Source organism: Carcharodon carcharias, chromosome 5, assembly GCF_017639515.1.
Source record: "Carcharodon carcharias isolate sCarCar2 chromosome 5, sCarCar2.pri, whole genome shotgun sequence".
NCBI classification, from domain to species: Eukaryota; Metazoa; Chordata; class Chondrichthyes; order Lamniformes; family Lamnidae; genus Carcharodon; species Carcharodon carcharias.
This window is the reverse complement of record NC_054471.1, coordinates 185,072,333-185,090,278: the sequence shown is the minus strand read 5'-3', so window position 1 is coordinate 185,090,278 and position 17,946 is coordinate 185,072,333. Positions and strand designations below refer to the sequence as shown.

The 17,946-nt window shown below is 44.0% G+C and overlaps 1 protein-coding gene across 1 annotated transcript; it reads left to right on the top strand.

Annotated features, from left to right (window-relative positions):
- Window positions 1-1,884: 1,884 nt before the first annotated feature.
- On the top strand, window positions 1,885-17,734 carry LOC121277792 (tudor domain-containing protein 15-like). Its single transcript, XM_041187429.1, has 3 exons — window positions 1,885-1,920; window positions 12,017-16,955; window positions 17,190-17,734. Exons 2-3 carry the CDS (start codon window positions 12,022-12,024, stop codon window positions 17,629-17,631), a joined length of 5,376 nt encoding a protein of 1,791 aa, XP_041043363.1. The 5' UTR covers window positions 1,885-1,920; window positions 12,017-12,021; the 3' UTR covers window positions 17,632-17,734.
- Window positions 17,735-17,946: the final 212 nt, after the last annotated feature.

Below are 17,946 nucleotides of genomic sequence, written 5' to 3'. Positions count from 1 at the left end.
GAAGAAGGGTGGGGGGAGAGAGGGGGAAGAAGGGTGGGGGGAGAGAGGGGGAAGAAGGGTGGGGGTGGAGAGGGGCCAGAGGGGTGGGGGTGGAGAGGGGGAAGAGGGGTGGGGGGAGAGAGGGGGAAGAAGGTTGGGGGGAGAGAGGGGGAAGAAGGTTGGGGGGAGAGAGGGGGAAGAAGGGTGGGGGTGGAGAGGGGCCAGAGGGGTGGGGGTGGAGAGGGGGAAGAGGGGTGGGGGTGGAGAGGGGGAAGAGGAGTGGGGGTGAGAGGGCTGGGGGGAAGAGGGGTGGGGTGGAGAGGGGTGAGAGGGGTAAGAGAGGTTGGGGGAAGAGGGGTGGGGGCAGAGGGGTGGGGGCAGAGGGGGAAGAGGGGTGGGGCAGAGGGGGAGGAGGGTTGGGGGTGAGGGGGAGGAGTGCTGGGGAGAGAGGGGGAGGAGTGCTGGGGGAGGGGAAGAGGGGTGGGGGGGTGAGGGGGAAGAGGGGTAGGGGGAGAGGGGGGAGAGGGGGAAGAGGGGTGGGGGTGGAGAGGGGGAAGAGGGGTAGGGGGAGAGGGGGAAGAGGGGTGGGGGTGGAGAGGGGGAAGAGGGGTGGGGATGAGAGGGGAAGAGGGCTGGGAGTAAGAGGGGGGAGAGGGGTGGGGGGTGAGAGGGGGGAGAGGGGTGGGGGGGAGAGGAGGGAGAGGGGGGAGAGGGGTGGGTGGAGAGAGGGGAGAGGGGTGGTGGGGAGAGTGCGGAGAGGGGTGGGGGGGAGAGGGTAGAGAGAAGTGGGGGAGAGAGGGAGGAGAGAAGTGGGGGAGAGAGGGAGGAGAGGGCTGGGGGTGAGAGGGGGAAGAGGGCTGGGGGAGAGAGGGAGGAGAAGGGTGGGTGGGAGAGGGGGAGAAGGGTGGGCAGGAGAGGGGGAGAAGGGGGGAGAGAGGGAGGAGAGAGGTGGGGGGATAGAAGGAAGAAGGCTGGGGGTGAAAGAAGAGGAAGAAGGGTGGGGGGGAGAGAGGGGGAAGAAGGGTGGGGGGAGAGAGGGGGAAGAAGGGTGGGGGGGAGAGAGGGGGAAGAAGGGTGGGGGGAAAGGGGGAAGAGTGGTGGGTTGGGAGAGGGGTGGGGGTGGAGAGGGGCAAGAGGGGTGGGGGTGGTGAGGGGGAAGAGGGGTGGGGGTGGTGAGGGGGAAGAGGGGTGGGGGTGGAGAGGGGGAAGAAGGCTGGGGGGGTGAGTGGTAAGAGGGGTGGGGGGAGAGGGGTAAGAGGGGAGGGGGAGAGGGGTAAGAGGTATGGGGGTGAGAGGGGGAAGAGCTATGGGGGTGAGAGGGGGAAGAGGGCTGGGGAGAGAGATGTGGGGGGAGAGGGGTGGTGGGAGGGGACGGGATGAGTGGCGGTGGGGGGTGAGGGGTGGGGCGGTGAGGGGTGGGGGAGAGAGATGTGGGGGGAGAGGGAGGAGAGGGGTGGGGGAGAGAGATGGGGGGAGAGGGGTGGTGGGAGGGGACGGGATGAGTGGCGGTGGGGGGTGAGGGAGAGAGGGTGGAGAGGGCTGGGGGTGGGTGGGAGAGGGAGGAGAGGGGTGGGGGAGAGAGATGGGGAGAGAGATGTGGGGGGAGAGGGGTGGTGGGAGGGGACGGGATGAGTGGCGGTGGGGGGTGAGGGGTGGGGCGGTGAGGGGTGAGGTGAGGGGGAGAGATTTAGTGTGGTGAGGAGAGGGGTGATTGGATGCGGGGTGGGGGGAGAGGGAGAAAGGGGCGGGGCAAGGTGGGAGGGAGCGGGCTAAAGGGGAGGGGGCGGGGTCGAGGGGAGGGGGCGGTGCAGGTGTTGTTTGGTTGGTGACGGGTCAAGTGGAGCCCGTAATGGGGCGGGGCTATAACTGGGAGAGCGAGGGCCGGCGCATGCGCGCTCGGAGCGAAGACGGTGGAGCTGAGCCTCAGGGGCGGGAGCGCCGGTAAGGAGGACAAGTTGTTGTTGTTGTTGTAATGTGAAGAGTCCAGTTGGGGCGCAGATAGTCTGGTGCCTGGTCTCAGCTCTGTAAATATTTCCAGTGGTGACCAATATTGGCAATTATTTCCCTCCTTCCTCCATCTCTCCCCCCCTCCTCCTCCTCCTCCTCCTCCCCGCTTATTATCTCGTTCACTGTTAAGTTGGTGAAGTGCTCGCGCTCCTCCACATTGCTGACTGAAGGAGATGAAACCTCTCCAGTTCCCCACGTTCCCAATTCTCATCCGCTGGACACAGACGGGCTGTTGCGTTTGGCACACCTAATTTCGCCAATCATATCCCTTGATTGAGCCGCCTTTGCCTGTGGCTTCCTCAGGTCACGTCACATCGACAAGAAGCGAAAGCTAAAGCGATCCGCTTCAGTAATTCACAGCATTTCTTTTTGTTTTTGACTCTGACCTTGTGTTGCTGTGATGACGTCTCAATCTCTACTCTTTGCTCCTTGCCTGTCGGTCCAGTATTTAACCAACTGATGCACCTCCTAAAAGGGATGGGGTAGGGGTAGGGGTAGGGGTGGGGGTGGGGGGATATTTCATACTTTTCTGCGTCACTATGACTATGTGCAACACCTCGGAGATGGAGATTGAACATCATAAAGGGTGCACGTATGTTACTAATCAAAAACATTGGGAGCATCGTTCTTTTAGCCAATGAGTTAAATCGTGGTTTGCTTTGGCAATTTTAGTGTGGCACCTATTCCACTTGCTTTAAAATAAAAGCGTTGTATCATAATTGCTTTTCAATAAACCTAAGCTTTCACATAGTACTGTATTTCTGTTATATTTCTATATTTCTACCATGCCCATTCAGGATGCAATGAAATATATTCGCAAGGTGACCAAAAAAAAATGTACACCGTTTAGAGCCTGGAAAAAGTTGTCAGTGGGGAGAGGATGGAGATCTGCTCTAGGTGTTGTGCATCTTTCTATGGAGTGACAGACTGTCCTAGTGTGAACCTTTGCACTTGTCCACTGTTTGGCTTGAAGCACTGATTGATTTAGTCAGGGGGATGGTGGGTGGGTTAAATATTTTTTTAAATCTGAGGTAAAACTAAGTGAACTATTACAGTGCACTTTCTAGCTAGCTTGCTGGAGTTCAGGTGAGATCACTTGCCAATTAGTGCTTTGTGCACAGCCATTGGGTACCTTAATAAAAGTAGAGGAATAAAATTAAGCATCTATCCTTTCAGAGAAAGTCATCTTGATTGCTCTCATTAAACCCTCTCCTTTCATTTTTTTTGAAGTTCATTCTTAGGATATGGGCATCACTAACAGGTCCAACATTTATTGTCTGCCCAAGTTTCCCTTAAGATGTTATTGAGCTGTCTTCTAGGGTAATGAGTGATCTCACCTGAACTCCAGCAAGCTAGCTAGAAAGTGCACTATGATAGTTTACTTAGTTTTTCCTCTGATTTTTAAAATATTCAACCCCCACCCTGCACACCCTTACCAAATCAATCAGCACTTCAAGCCAAACAGTAGATAAGTGCAAAGCGCAGCACTATGTTAATCCATATGATGAAGGTACTTCACAATGCTGTTAAGCAGGGAAGTCTAGGATTTTGATTCAGCAACAGTGAAGGCACAGTGGTATGTTTCCAAGTTGGAGTGGCGATAGACTTGGACAGGAGCTCGTAGAATTGTAGTTGATGGTGTTCACATGCACCTTCTGCCCTTGTCGGTGTGCTGGATGTCATGAGCTTGGGATGTGCTATTGAAGAAGTCTTGACGAGTTGTTACAATACATCGTTGGATAGTTCTTATTGCAGATATGGTGTGTTGATGGTGGGGTTGGTGGATGGGCTGCTGATCAAACAGGCTGTTTTGTCCTGAATGATTTTGAACTTTGAGTGTTATTGCAGCTGCATGCCATATAAGTAGAAAGTATTCCATTACGCTTCTTGTGCCTTGTAGGTTATGGAGAGGTTTTGGGAAGTAAGCAGATGAGACACTATCCACGTGTTCTTGTAGTTTTGGCATTTATGTGACTGGTCTTTGGTTAATCACAACTCTAGGAGTATTATGGTGGGCAAATTTGGTGATTACTTCCATTGAACATCAAGGTTAGGTGCTCTTGGTGAACATTGCCATTGCCTGGCATTTAGGTGATGAATATCATTAGCGCCATATGTCAGCCCATTGGTGAGATGAGAATGACTGCCTTGACATCAATGCAGCATTTGACTGTGTATGACATTGAGGCCTAGCAAAACTGGAGTTAATGGGAATCGGGGAAAACTCTCTGCTGGTTGGAGTCATACCTAGCACAAAGGAAGATGGTTATTGGAGGTCACAACTCTAGGACATCACTGCAGGACATCCTCAGGGTAGTGCCCTAGGCCCGACCATCTTTAGCTGCTTCATCAATGACCTTCCTTCCATCATAAGGTCAGAAGTGGGGATGTTTGCTGATGATTGGTGCTGAACATTGCACATTTGCAACTCCTTGGACAAGCAGTCCATGTCTAAATGCAGCAAGACCTGGACAGTACCAAGTCTTTGGCTGACAAGTGGCAAGTAACGTTCACACCACACAAGTGCCAGGCAATGACCATCTCCAACAAGAGAGAATCTAACCATCATGCCTTGACATTAAATGGCATTATCACTGAATGTTATGACGTGGCAGATGATGTGTGCCAGGCAGACCAAATCCACGAGGAAACTTGGTTGCACCATCACAACTGTTTTGCAATTTGCATTTATTACAAGATACTGAATTCAGAAGTAATAAGTCCACCAAGACTGTTAGAAATTTTAAAAATTAAATTACAATATTTATTACCAAAAATAAGATTTCAAGCACAAACGTAAGACTACAATTACTTCTATAATAACTCCTAAAATTTCTAATTAACCTGACCCCCAGTTTCACCCCCTTTAAGACAACAGTCCAAAATATATTTTAGATTTAAAACAAATCCAATAAGTTAACACAGTACCCACATGACAGTGGAATTCCAAATGGCTTTTTTCCCAACTTCAGTTACATTACATAGCAGACTTATGCACAAATGGCTGGAGGCTTCATTAAGGCTATTTCCCACACCCCTGTTAGATTTTACAGGGCCTTTTCTGACATAGCCTTTCATTATCTTTCTCATATGTTACTCTCTTAATATGTAAATTCTATTGTCCCAGATGTCTTTGCAACTGTATCTTCCTCATAACATAAAAACTTTCATGTTGCCAATATTGTCAGTAACCTTTGGGAAAAAGAAACACACTCCTTAGCCTTGCTTATCTGGCTAAACAGCTTAAGACCCCTTTGAAATCCAAATCCCTTCATTTATCTAAAAATTCAAACTCTCTTCATACCTTGCTTGCTAAGCGAGCATCCATGTTTACTCATTAGCATGTCAAGCACCTAGCTTCTTTTGATGATTTCAAGCTTACAGTCTACTTGACTCCAAATGTAATTAAATCACGCAGTCAGACCAAACTATATTCACTCCCATAAGCCTACTTCACAATAAACCAGAAAAACATTTATGAAAATTATTATACTTTTATCACATTGAACCTTCCATGTTGGCATCCTGGGGGCTACCAAAGACCAGAAACTGAACTGGCCATATAAATACTGTGGCTGCAAGAGCAGATCAGAGGCTAGGAATTCTGTGGCCAGTAACTCGCCTCCTGACTCCCCAAAGCCGGTTCACCATCTAAAAGGTAAAAGTCAGGAGCATGATGGAATACTCTCCACTTCCCTTGATGAGTACAGCTCAAATAATACTTAAGGAGCTTGACACCATCCAAGACAAAGCAGGAAGGGATGGTTGCTAAATTTGCTAATGACAGAAAGGTAGGTAGGAAAGTAAATTGTGAAGAGGACATAGAAGCTACAAAGTGACATAGGTTAAGTGAGTGGGCAGAGATATGGTAAATGGAGTATAATGTGGGCAAATGTGAAATTGTTCATTTTGGCAAGAAGAATAAAAAAGAAGCTTGTTATCTAAATGGTGAGTGATTGCAGAGCTCTGAGATTCAGAGGGATCTGGGTGTCCTAGTGGATGAATCACAAACGGCGTGTATGCAGGTACAGCAAGTAATTAGGAAAGCTAATAGAATGTTATCATTTATTGTGAAAGGAATTGATTACAAAAGTAAGGAGGTTATGCTTCAATTACTCTGGAGAGAGTACAGAGAAGACTTACAAGAATGCTGCCAGGGCTTGAAAATTGCAGCTAATGAGGAAAGATTGGATAGGTTAGTGTTGTTTTCCTTAGAACAGGGAAGGCTGAGGGGTGCACAAAATTGAGGGGCCTAGATAGAGTAGACAGTAAAAACATTTCTCATTGCTGAGGGGTCAATTACCAGGGTGCATAGATTTAGGGTGATTGGTAGAAGGATTAGAGAGGATATGAGGAAAAACTTTTTTACGCAGAGGGTGATGAGCATCTGGAATTCACTGCCTAATCAGTGGTTGAGGCTGAAACGCTCAACTCATTTAAAAGGTACTTGGATCTGCATCTGAAGTGCTGTAACCTGCAAGGCTACGGACCAGGTGCTGGAAAGTGGGATTAAAATGAGCAGTTGGTTTATTTTTCATCTTTTTCTGGCTGGCACAGACATGATAGGCTGAATGGCCTCTTTCTGCGCCATAACATTTCTGTGGTTCTATGGTTTGTACAGGGTGCTGGTGAGACTACATCTGGAGTATTGTGCACAGTATTGGTCTCCTTATTTAAGGAAAGATGTAAATGCGTTGGAAGCAGTTCAGCAAAGGTTGCTACACTAATACCAAGAATGTATGGGTTGTCTCATGAGGAAAGGTTGACAGGCTAGGCTTGTATCCATTGGAATTTAGAAGAGTAAGAGGGGGCTTGACTGAAACAGAAAAGATCCTGAGGGGTTTTGACAGGGTGGATGTGGCGAGGATATTTCCTCTTCTGGGAGAATCGAGAACCAGGGGTCACTGTTTAAAAATAAGGTGTCGCTCATTTAAGACAGATGAGAAATTTTTTCTGAGAGTAGTGAGCCTCTGGAACTCTGACTCAAAAGGTGATGGAAGCAGAGTCTTTGAATATTTTTAAGGCAGAGCTAATAGGTTCTTGATAACCTTCCTATCCTTGCTTATTGGGGGTAGGCAGGAATGTGGGGTTGAGGTTACAATCAGATCAGCCATGATCTTATTAAATAGCTCGAGGGGCCGAGTGGCCTACTCCTGTTCCTAGTTCCTAGCTGCTTGATTGATCCCATCCACAAACATTCACCCCTTTCACCACCAATGTACAGTGGCAGCAGTGTGTACTATCTATTAAAAACAAAAAAACTGCGGATGCTGGAAATCCAAAACAAAAACAGAATTACCTGGAAAAACTCAGCAGGTCTGGCAGCATCGGTGGAGAAGAAAAGAGTTGACGTTTCGAGTCCTCATGACCCTTTGACAGAACTTGCGTTCGAGTCCAAGAAAGAGTTGAAATATAAGCTGGTTTAAGGTGTGTGTGTGGGGGGCGGAGAGATAGAGAGACAGAGAGGTGGAGGGGGGGGGTGTGGTTGTAGGGACAAACAAGCAGTGATAGAAGCAGATCATCAAAAGATGTCAACGACAATAGTACAATAGAACACATAGGTGTTAAAGTTGGTGATATTATCTAAACGAATGTGCTAATTAAGAATGGATGGTAGGGCACTCAAGGTATAGCTCTAGTGGGGTTTTTTTTTATAATGGAAATAGGTGGGAAAAGGAAAATCTTTATAATTTATTGGAAAAAAAAAAGGAAGGGGGAAACAGAAAGGGGGTGGGGATGGGGGAGGGAGCTCACGACCTAAAGTTGTTGAATTCAATATTCAGTCCGGAAGGCTGTAAAGTCCCTAGTCGGAAGATGAGGTGTTGTTCCTCCAGTTTGCGTTGGGCTTCACTGGAACAATGCAGCAAGCCAAGGACAGACATGTGGGCAAGAGAGCAGGGTGGAGTGTTAAAATGGCAAGCGACAGGGAGGTTTGGGTCATTCTTGCGGACAGACCGCAGGTGTTCTGCAAAGCGGTCGCCCAGTTTACGTTTGGTCTCTCCAGTGTAGAGGAGACCACATTGGGAGCAACGAATGCAGTAGACTAAGTTGGGGGAAATGCAAGTGAAATGCTGCTTCACTTGAAAGGAGTGTTTGGGTCCTTGGACGGTGAGGAGAGAGGAAGTGAAGGGACAGGTGTTGCATCTTTTGCGTGGGCATGGGGTTGTGCCATAGGAGGGGGTTGAGGAGTAGGGGGTGATGGAGGAGTGGACCAGGGTGTCCCGGAGGGAGCGATCCCTACGGAATGCCGATAAGGGGGGTGAAGGGAAGATGTGTTTGGTGGTGGCATCATGCTGGAGTTGGCGGAAATGGCGGAGGATGATCCTTTGAATGCGGAGGCTGGTGGGGTGATAAGTGAGGACAAGGGGGACCCTATCATGTTTCTGGGAGGGAGGAGAAGGCGTGAGGGCGGATGCGCGGGAGATGGGCCGGACACGGTTGAGGGCCCTGTCAACGACCGTGGGTGGAAAACCTCGGTTAAGGAAGAAGGAGGACATGTCAGAGGAACTGTTTTTGAATGTAGCATCATCGGAACAGATGCGACGGAGGCGAAGGAACTGAGAGAATGGGATGGAGTCCTTACAGGAAGCAGGGTGTGAGGAGCTGTAGTCGAGATAGCTGTGGGAGTCGGTGGGTTTGTAATGGATATTGGTGGACAGTCTATCACCAGAGATTGATTTTTCCAGGAAAGAGCTGAAATATAAGCTGGTTTTTTTCCAGGAAAGAGCTGAAATATAAGCTGGTTCAAACCCACCGACTCCCACAGCTATCTCGACTACAGCTCCTCACACCCCGCTTCCTTTAAGGACTCCATCCCATTCTCTCAGTTCCTTTGCCTCCGTCGCATCTGTTCCGATGATGCTGCATTCAAAAACAGTTCCTCTGACATGTCCTCCTTCTTCCTTACCGGAGGTTTTCCACCCACGGTCGTTGACAGGGTCCTCAACCGTGTCCGGCCCATCTCCCGCGCATCCGCCCTCACGCCTTCTCCTCCCTCCCAGAAACATGATAGGGTCCCCCTTGTCCTCACTTATCACCCCACCAGCCTCCGCATTCAAAGGATCATCCTCCGCCATTTCCGCCAACTCCAGCATGATGCCACCACCAAACACATCTTCCCTTCACCCCCCTTATCGGCATTCCATAGGGATCGCTCCCTCCGGGACACCCTGGTCCACTCCTCCATCACCCCCTACTCCTCAACACCCTCCTATGGCACCACCCCATGCCCACGCAAAAGATGCAACACCTGCCCCTTCTCTCCTCACCGTCCAAGGACCCAAACACTCCTTTCAAGTGAAGCAGCATTTCACTTGCATTTCCCCCAACTTAGTCTACTGCATTCGTTGCTCCCAATGTGGTCTCCTCTACATTGGAGAGACCAAACGTAAACTGGGCGATCGCTTTGCAGAACACCTGCGGTCTGTCCGCAAGAATGACCCAAACCTCCCTGTCACTTGCCATTTTAACACTCCACCCTGCTCTCTTGCCCACATGTCTGTCCTTGGCTTGCTGCATTGTTCCAGTGAAGCCCAACGCAAACTGGAGGAACAACACCTCATCTTCCGACTAGGCACTTTACAGCCTTCCGGACTGAATATTGAATTCAACAACTTTAGGTCGTGAGCTCCCTCCCCCATCCCCACCCCCTTTCTGTTTCCTCCTTCCCTTTTTTTTTCCAATAAATTATAAAGATTTTCCTTTTCCCACCTATTTCCATTATAAAAAAAAAACCCCACTAGAGCTATACCTTGAGTGCCCTACCATCCATTCTTAATTAGCACATTCGTTTAGATAATATCACCAACTTTAACTTTAACACCTATGTGTTCTATTGTACTATTGTCGTTGACATCTTTTGATGATCTGCTTCTATCACTGCTTGTTTGTCCCTACAACCACACCCCCCCCCCTCCACCTCTCTGTCTCTCTATCTCTCCGTCCCCCACACACACACCTTAAACCAGCTTACATTTCAGCTCTTTCCTGGACTTGAACTCAAGTACTATCTATTAGATGCCCTGCAGACACTCACCAAGGCTCCTTAGACAGCACCTTCTAAACCCATAACTGCTACCATCTAGAAGGACAAGGGCAGCAGACACATGGGAGCACCAGCATCTGGACGTTTCCCTCCAAGCTACACACCAGTCTGATATGGAAGTATATTGCAATTCCTTCACTTGTTGGGTCAGAACCTTGAACTCCTTCCTAATAGCACTGTGGGTGTAGCTACACTACATGGCCTGTAGCAGTTTAAGGAAGCAGCTCACCACCTTCTCAAGGGCAATTAGGATGGGCAATAAATGCATCTGAACCAGCGATGCTCACACCTCATTAATGAATTTTTAAAAATAAACACGTTATTCATTGTACCTTTTACTTTTACATGTAGTCTTTACATGTAGTAAAGTAAGGATACATTTTGGTGACCTGTGAAGATTCTGTGTCTGTCTTTGTTTGTGTGGAATTTTTTTTTTTGAACTGAACCAAGCTGATGTTTAGACACTGAAGTGGCAGCGTTCCATCATTGACTTAAAAGGTTCAAGCCTCATTTTAAAATGTCAGCATATAACCTATGTTGTTACTCCACATCTTCACCTGCTATCTAAGGAAGAGCAGGAGAGTTCTCCCTTTGAGCTGGCCAACATTTATCCCTTAACCAACACCACCGACATATTAACTGGTCACTCAATGCATTTGCTGTCCATGGGAACTTGTGGGTAAATGTAATATCATGTTTTCTTTTAAAATTATAAAAATAATGCCTATGTTTTTAAAAAAAAAATCAGTTGGCTGGCTAGGAATGTGGGAATTCCTGAGGAAGTGAAAGTTGTGATATTAGTGCAAGTTTTTGCATTCTTTCTAATTACAATTTTGCTATGCTTATGTAACACAATTGTTTGCAATACCAAGATTACAGACTGCTTAAGGGTTGTGTTATGACGTGGCAGATGATGTGTGCCAGGTGGATCAAATCCACGAGGGAAACTTGATCCCACTATCACAACGGTTTTGCAATTTGTATTTATTTTGAAATGCATGTATTGAACTCAGAAGTAATAAGTCCACTGAGACCTTCAGAATTTAAAAAAAAACTAAATTAAAATATTTATTAACAAATAAGACGTCAAACACATACATACAATTCCAGCTACTTAATATTATGGTAAATACTAAACCTACCCTGACTCCCAAATACCCGCTTTTTAAGGCAGCAGTCTGAAATAGATTTTGATGTTAGAAAGACAGGCAGCACACTTGTCATCTTTTAAGGGCTGGATGCAACAAACTTATGGAGACATGCTGGAGGCATTTCTAAGCCTGTTATGCAAGCTTCTGCTAGATGTTACAGGGCCCCTCTCCACATAGCTTTTCATTCTCCTTTCATATACATTTTCTCTGTTTAAACTGTAACTTCCATTATCTCATATGCCTTGAAAATGTACTTTCCCATAATATAAAACTTTTCGTGGTGCTAATATTGTCAGTAACCTTTGGGAAAAATAAACACACTGCTTGGCCTAGCTTATTTAGCTAGGTGTAAACATCCTACTACTTCCTTGAAATTCAAACTGCCCTGATTTATCCAAAAATGAAAATTCTCCTCACACCTTACATTCCAAAACTCAGCTATGTTTACATATTTAGCATTTCAAACCTAGTTGCTTTTGATGAGTCAAAGCCTCCAGACCAGCTGTCTCCAATTCAATTAAATCCCCCCACCGACACACACACACACTCTATCCAAACCCCAGTATTAACCTACTTTTAGAATAAATTACAATATTATGAGAATTATTATACTTTCGTGACAGTAGCAATGGGAATAAAGCAGTGTTGTGTGGACGTGTGTGTATATACATAATATAACTTATCCTTAACCATAACTAATCTTGATGTTTGGTTTGTTCAACTCAACACCAAGACAAACAAAAATCCAATTGTTTTAATATTTTGAATTTAAGGAAGATTGTCAAATATCTGAAGCTTCCCATATCGCTATTTTTTTCAAACCTTTGTTTTACAGGCCTTATGTGTTCAACCTTTACTTCACCTGCTCGCAACTTGCTCCTTGATCTGAGTATAACCCATGTGGAATGTTGTCCGGAAAAAATATTAGTACATTTCTGGGGTCGGTACAGTGAGGTTTGTGAATTGGACTATCATATATTGCATAATGAAGTGCAGAATGCAGCAAAGACTAGTGCCAACATTGCAATTGGTGAGTTTTGTTTTGCAGAAGACCTTTACAATGGAGGATGGCATCGAGGAAGGGTAATAAAGAAAGATGAAGAATCATACGAAGTATTTCTCATAGATGTTGGGATGGTATTGACAGTTGATTCTAGACACATTGCCCTTGCCAAGGAGAATTTATTTCAATTGCCTCCAAAAGTAGTATGTGGCATATTTGCCAATATAGTACCAGTAAGAGGAATATGGTCTCCAACAGCAGTCAAATATTTGTCATCACTAGCAACTTTTCAAATCAAAGGTTACATTGAAGATATCTTAATGGACCAAATTATTTTGGTGGAAGTTCCCAGTATTAACCAAAAGCTCTTTGAACTTGGTTTAGCAAAAGTTCTTGATGGCAGTACTTTCCATTTTGTATTGGAAATTTCAGAAGATTTACTCGGATGTCCTGGCTATGAAAATACTAAAACTCAGTATATAAATAAATGCTGCAGGAAACCTGTGCTTGATGAAACAATTATATTATCTCCTAGCTTCCAGCGTATCTTGGATGTTTTGAGCCCCAGTTTGCAAACTGGAGTTACAGAGACAGTAAAAATAACATGTGCTTCCGGTCTTCATAACTTCCACTGCCAATTGAAAAGGCTGGCTTCAGAGCTAGAAGCAATGATGAGAGACTTGCAGTGTTACTATGAAAATAAAGGAAAACAATTAAACGATGAACCTGTTGACAATTTTGGTGCACTTTGTGCTGCAAAAGGTAAAGATGGAAAATGGTACAGGGGAGTTGTAAAGCAACTCTTAAGCTCTGGCCAGATAGAAGTTTGGCTCATGGATTATGGAAGGACTGAATTTGTATTTCCTGATCATATTAAAAAATTGATGCCAATTTTTTTTAGGATGCCACTGATGTCATTTCCTTGTGCACTAACTGGCTTACCAAACCAAACAAAGCAATGGATAAGTTTGCAGACTGAAATTTTCAAGGAATCGCTGTTTGAGGAAGCCTTAACTATTTGCATCGATTCCTACTCCTGTGAAGAGCATTTATACTATGTTACACTCTACAAGCAGAAAAACATTAATATCAGTCAGATGGCTGAAGTAAATCCAGAGATTGAGTGTTGCCCAAAGAAGAAGGAAAATAAGGATATCAATGGACAATTTGGAAAATTTCCAGAAACTAAGATGACAGCGACTGGGAAAGAGACGTGTAAATCAATATATTGTAGATTAAGATCTGATGAGATGAAAATAAATGCTTTCTACGTTGGGTTTGTTGAGTATGTCATTAACCCATCTGACTTTTGGATTCGAACATTGGAACACAATGATGAATTTGAATGCTTAATGATCAGCATTACAAACCACTACAGCAATATTGGCATAAATGAAGAACTCATTCGGGAACCAGTACCTGGTTTATTTTGCTGTGCTAGGTATAGCAAAGACCTACATTATTACAGAGCAGTTATTACTGAAGTACTTGACAACCAACTCAGAGTGTTTTTTGTTGATTTTGGAAATGCTGAAGTTGTAAATTTTAATGCTGTGAAATCCCTGCTTCCTGAGTACACACGTCTACCTGCTTTGGCTATGAATTGTTCCATTGCTCATGTTTTTCCTTTTGAAGAAGTGTGGACTAAAGATGCCACTAACTTCTTCAAGAAAGCTGTATTCAACAAAGAACTTTTTATTGAAGTAGTCTCAAGACAGGGCAGCAAATATATGATTGATATGAAAGATATGGAATGCAGGGAGCAGTCATCTATTAGTATACTAATGCTTCAAGCTGGGTACGCTGATTTTTGGAATGTACAGGCAGATGCTACGTTGCTTCAACAGAAATGTATGCTGAAATTTCCGAGGGCTAGGACAACCAAATCAACCACAAGTGAGAAAAGGATATGTGCAGATAAAAACACAAAGGTGAAAAATTCATGCAGCATTCCAGTTTCAAATATCCCAGCGTCTACTGCTTTATTTCCAGCTGTTACAATGAATAATAACTTTTCATGTGTACATCTTATCATGCCAACATGGATTAAAGAGTCAAAAATAGCATCGCCATATAGACAACAAGTGTTTAAACTTGGGTCTGTTCTCGATGTGAGAGTATCTCATGTAAATTCTCCAGGAGAATTTTGGTGTCAACTGCAAAGTAACTCAAATCAACTTCAATTACTTATGAGGAATATGCAGCATTATTATAGTACTCCAAGGGATGCTTTTCAACCTGAACATATTGGGTGTGTTGCAAAGTGCTCTAAAGATGGTCAGTGGTATAGAGCATCAATTATTCAAAGGAGTTTTCCAAAAGAGGAGGTTACTATATTGTTTGTTGATTATGGTATGCAGCAAAAAGTAGCTATGAAAAGTCTTTATGCTATTAATCCAGAATTTCTTCAGCTAGAAGGACAGGCATTTAGATGCACTCTTAACAGCATAATTCAATCTGTAAGCCGCAACCCTTCTGTTTGGGATCAAGTTTCCTGTAATAAATTTAAGCAATTCATTGACAATTGTTTAATTTCTGCTGAGCGTCTTAAATGCACAATATTTGCAATGGCTCTGATGGATGGAAAGGGCCTATGTAATGTGGTAGACCTTCATACACCACTTATTAATGTATGCCAGTTACTTTTGGATATGGGACTAGCTACTTGTGTTGAATCAACTTGTTCATTTAGTCCCTCAGTTCAACTATACACACCTTTTTATGGTGCCCATGGTATAAAAGTTGGAAGTGAAGAGAAGGTGTATGTAACACATGTGTCTAGTCTGTCAAAATTCTATTGTCAACTTGATAAAAACACAGTAGTTTTGGATGTACTTAGGACTGGGGTGGACATTGTTAGTAAACAAATGCAAGAACAAAGATTAGACCTTGACAAAACCAGCATGTGCTTGGCAAAATACTTTGAAGACGGTCAGTGGTATCGTGCTATAGCCCGTTCTGTGCATTCACCTGAACATTTTAAAGTGTTTTTCATTGACTATGGAAACACAGAGATAGTTGATAAAAATGACGTGGTCCCAATTCCTGAAGATGCAACGGATCTGATTTTGATACCAATGCAAGCAGTGAAGTGCTGTTTGTCTCTTAGTCTTCCCAAACTGTCAGATGAAACCATTGCCTTGTTTAAACAGACTTTAATGGGAAAACCTCTAAAAGCCTTTGTGGTAGCAAAGAAGTCTGATGGTCAGTTGATTCTTGAGCTTTATGATGGAAGTGTGAAAATCGGTGCTCAAATAACAGAACAGCACATTAGGGCATGTGGAAGAGAGGTAATATGCCCTGATGAAACAAAATGGCAAAGTGGCAATTCTCACTATCCAGCAAAAACAGTTCCTTCCACAGAACAACTGATAAGTAGGCAACCTCGTTACTTAGCACACTTGATCAAGGAAACAAACAGACTGATTCGTTCCTATGTGGGACATAGAAAGAAAGACCAGAACTGCAGCGTTAAAAAGGAAAATACACCATGTAAGGCAGGAAAACATTACAAAAATAAAAGCTCAAAGCATTGCCAAAATGAAACTATCCCTAAATTTACTGCACAGTTAGAAAAACTGAAAAAAATATGTAACAGAAAGAACTCGGGTGAAACAGACCAGGCAGGCAAGACAGCATTTCAGCTAGGGAAGATTAAGATGGCATCTCATCATGTGATTACCTCCAGGAAAACATTACCGTCTACCATAATATGTCACGTTGTGCAAAACAGTCCGGCAGCACAAAATACAAGGGATCGCTTTGAAATGATTTGTAAAACTAGAAAGCACTGTCAGGGCAAACGGCTTCTTCAAAATCTGATAGATGGGCCTCAACCTAACTTGGTGATCAGCTTAAAGTTTGAAAAATGTATTGGATGTGGAAATAGTTCTTCAGACTCCTTCATAGAACTAGCACATGATGAGCACAGAACTCCAGATCATCTAAAAGAGAGAGCTGGTGCAGCGTTTACTGAAGCTAAACTCAAGGATTTTCAGAATACACAGGTGAGAGATGTTATTGATGCATTTATAGAAAATGATGCTTGGCATTGTGCTGTTGTAAAAGAAATCACATTAAACCCATTCTGCATAAAGTTCGTTGATCTTGCCAACATGGCAGATTCTGCTTATTCTAAAACGGGCCTGTTTAAGAAATTCTTAAAGCCAACATTGCAACATACACAATCTGATGGACTGCCGTGTTCTCAAGTTGTTTCACTTTTTACAAATGAGCTCACTCGAGAACATATAGTTTGTGAGTTTGTCCAAGAGTCTAGTCAGTTTTGGAAAGTACATCTTAGTCATTGCACTGGATCCTCAGCTGGCAAATTCTTAACAAGTGAGATGGCAATTGGCATGTCTAGCAGCCCAGAGGCTTTAATGCTCAACAAGGCTTCAGAAACAGAAACATTTATTTCTCAGCTAGATCTATCTTTACATGGCATAAGGAACGTACCTGAGAAAATTGATGTTGAGGATAAACACAACTGTACAAAAATTATGTCTTATGAACAACAGTATAAAGTCAACACAGAATTTCTATTTCGGATAGATAAACATTTACTTGAGAAACTTATGTGTTGGGGAAGAATCATTTGGCTCATTAAAGCTGTCACTTTGATAAGTGTGGCAAACGGTGAAAACTTCAGTATTAAACTTAATGCAAGCACTGAGGAGTTGTTTCCCTTAACTGTGGTTGTTGATGAAGATTTAGAAAGAGAAAATGTATTATCCTCAAATGCAATTGAAAGAAGAAAATGTTTGTTCCAGTCTCAATAATTTTCTGAGTAGGACAAGTCTATAATCAAACTTCTTTACGTTGAAGATAAAAGGATGCTGTTGATGGAATTCGGTAGTATTGACATATTGTTGCGATGGCCTAAAGTACCGAATGACAGCATTTTGAACTTTATCGAACAAGTCATCGTGTCCATGGAATACCATTGAAAATCTTAAGCAGCTAATAAAATATCCAATATCGCCTGTGATTGTTCTAATTGACCAGAAATTGACATCAAATTGGATTCTGGATTTTGGGAGGCTGTGATTGGCCAAGATGCTACTTCTCTTGCTGAAAAATATCAAGCAATGGTCCGCAAAAATGACACACTTATTGCTTCACAAAATTGTTCACCTGATTTGGATGGATGGATGAATAAAATTACTTTTACAGAAATGGCGATCAATATAGCAAACAAACAATGTTTGGGGTCATCAGAAACTTTGCTTTCTGTTGATAACAGCAAGATATGCTTATCATCATTGAACCCAATTTTGTGTGGTTCTATCCAAACTAAAATAGAGTACACTGACTTTGCTACTTCTGTGATTGACCCTTCAGAATTCTACATTCATATCGAAGATACATTTGAAATGATGGAAACACTCTCTTTACTTGTAGCTCAACTATCAGAGGATTTTCATCCTTCATCTCAAGACATATAGAATCCTGGTGTAAGTAGCTAATCAAGCTTGACACAGATAAGCAGTGGTCTGGGATGGAAATTTATGAAGTGTCTCAACAGTTTGTTCTTGTTAGAGCTATTGATTATGGACATTTATATTTTTGTGCCATCACCAGATTTGGGCAGACAAAGGGAAAATCAGAAGAACTTGCAGAAGTACCGCACTTAACTAACCGATGCAGTTTAAGTAGTGTTGCGCCTTCAGTTGGACACAATTGCACAGACGAAGCCATAATTTTCTTTCAGAACTCCTTAAATGAACAGCTCTTGACTGTATTTTTCAGACAGCATATTT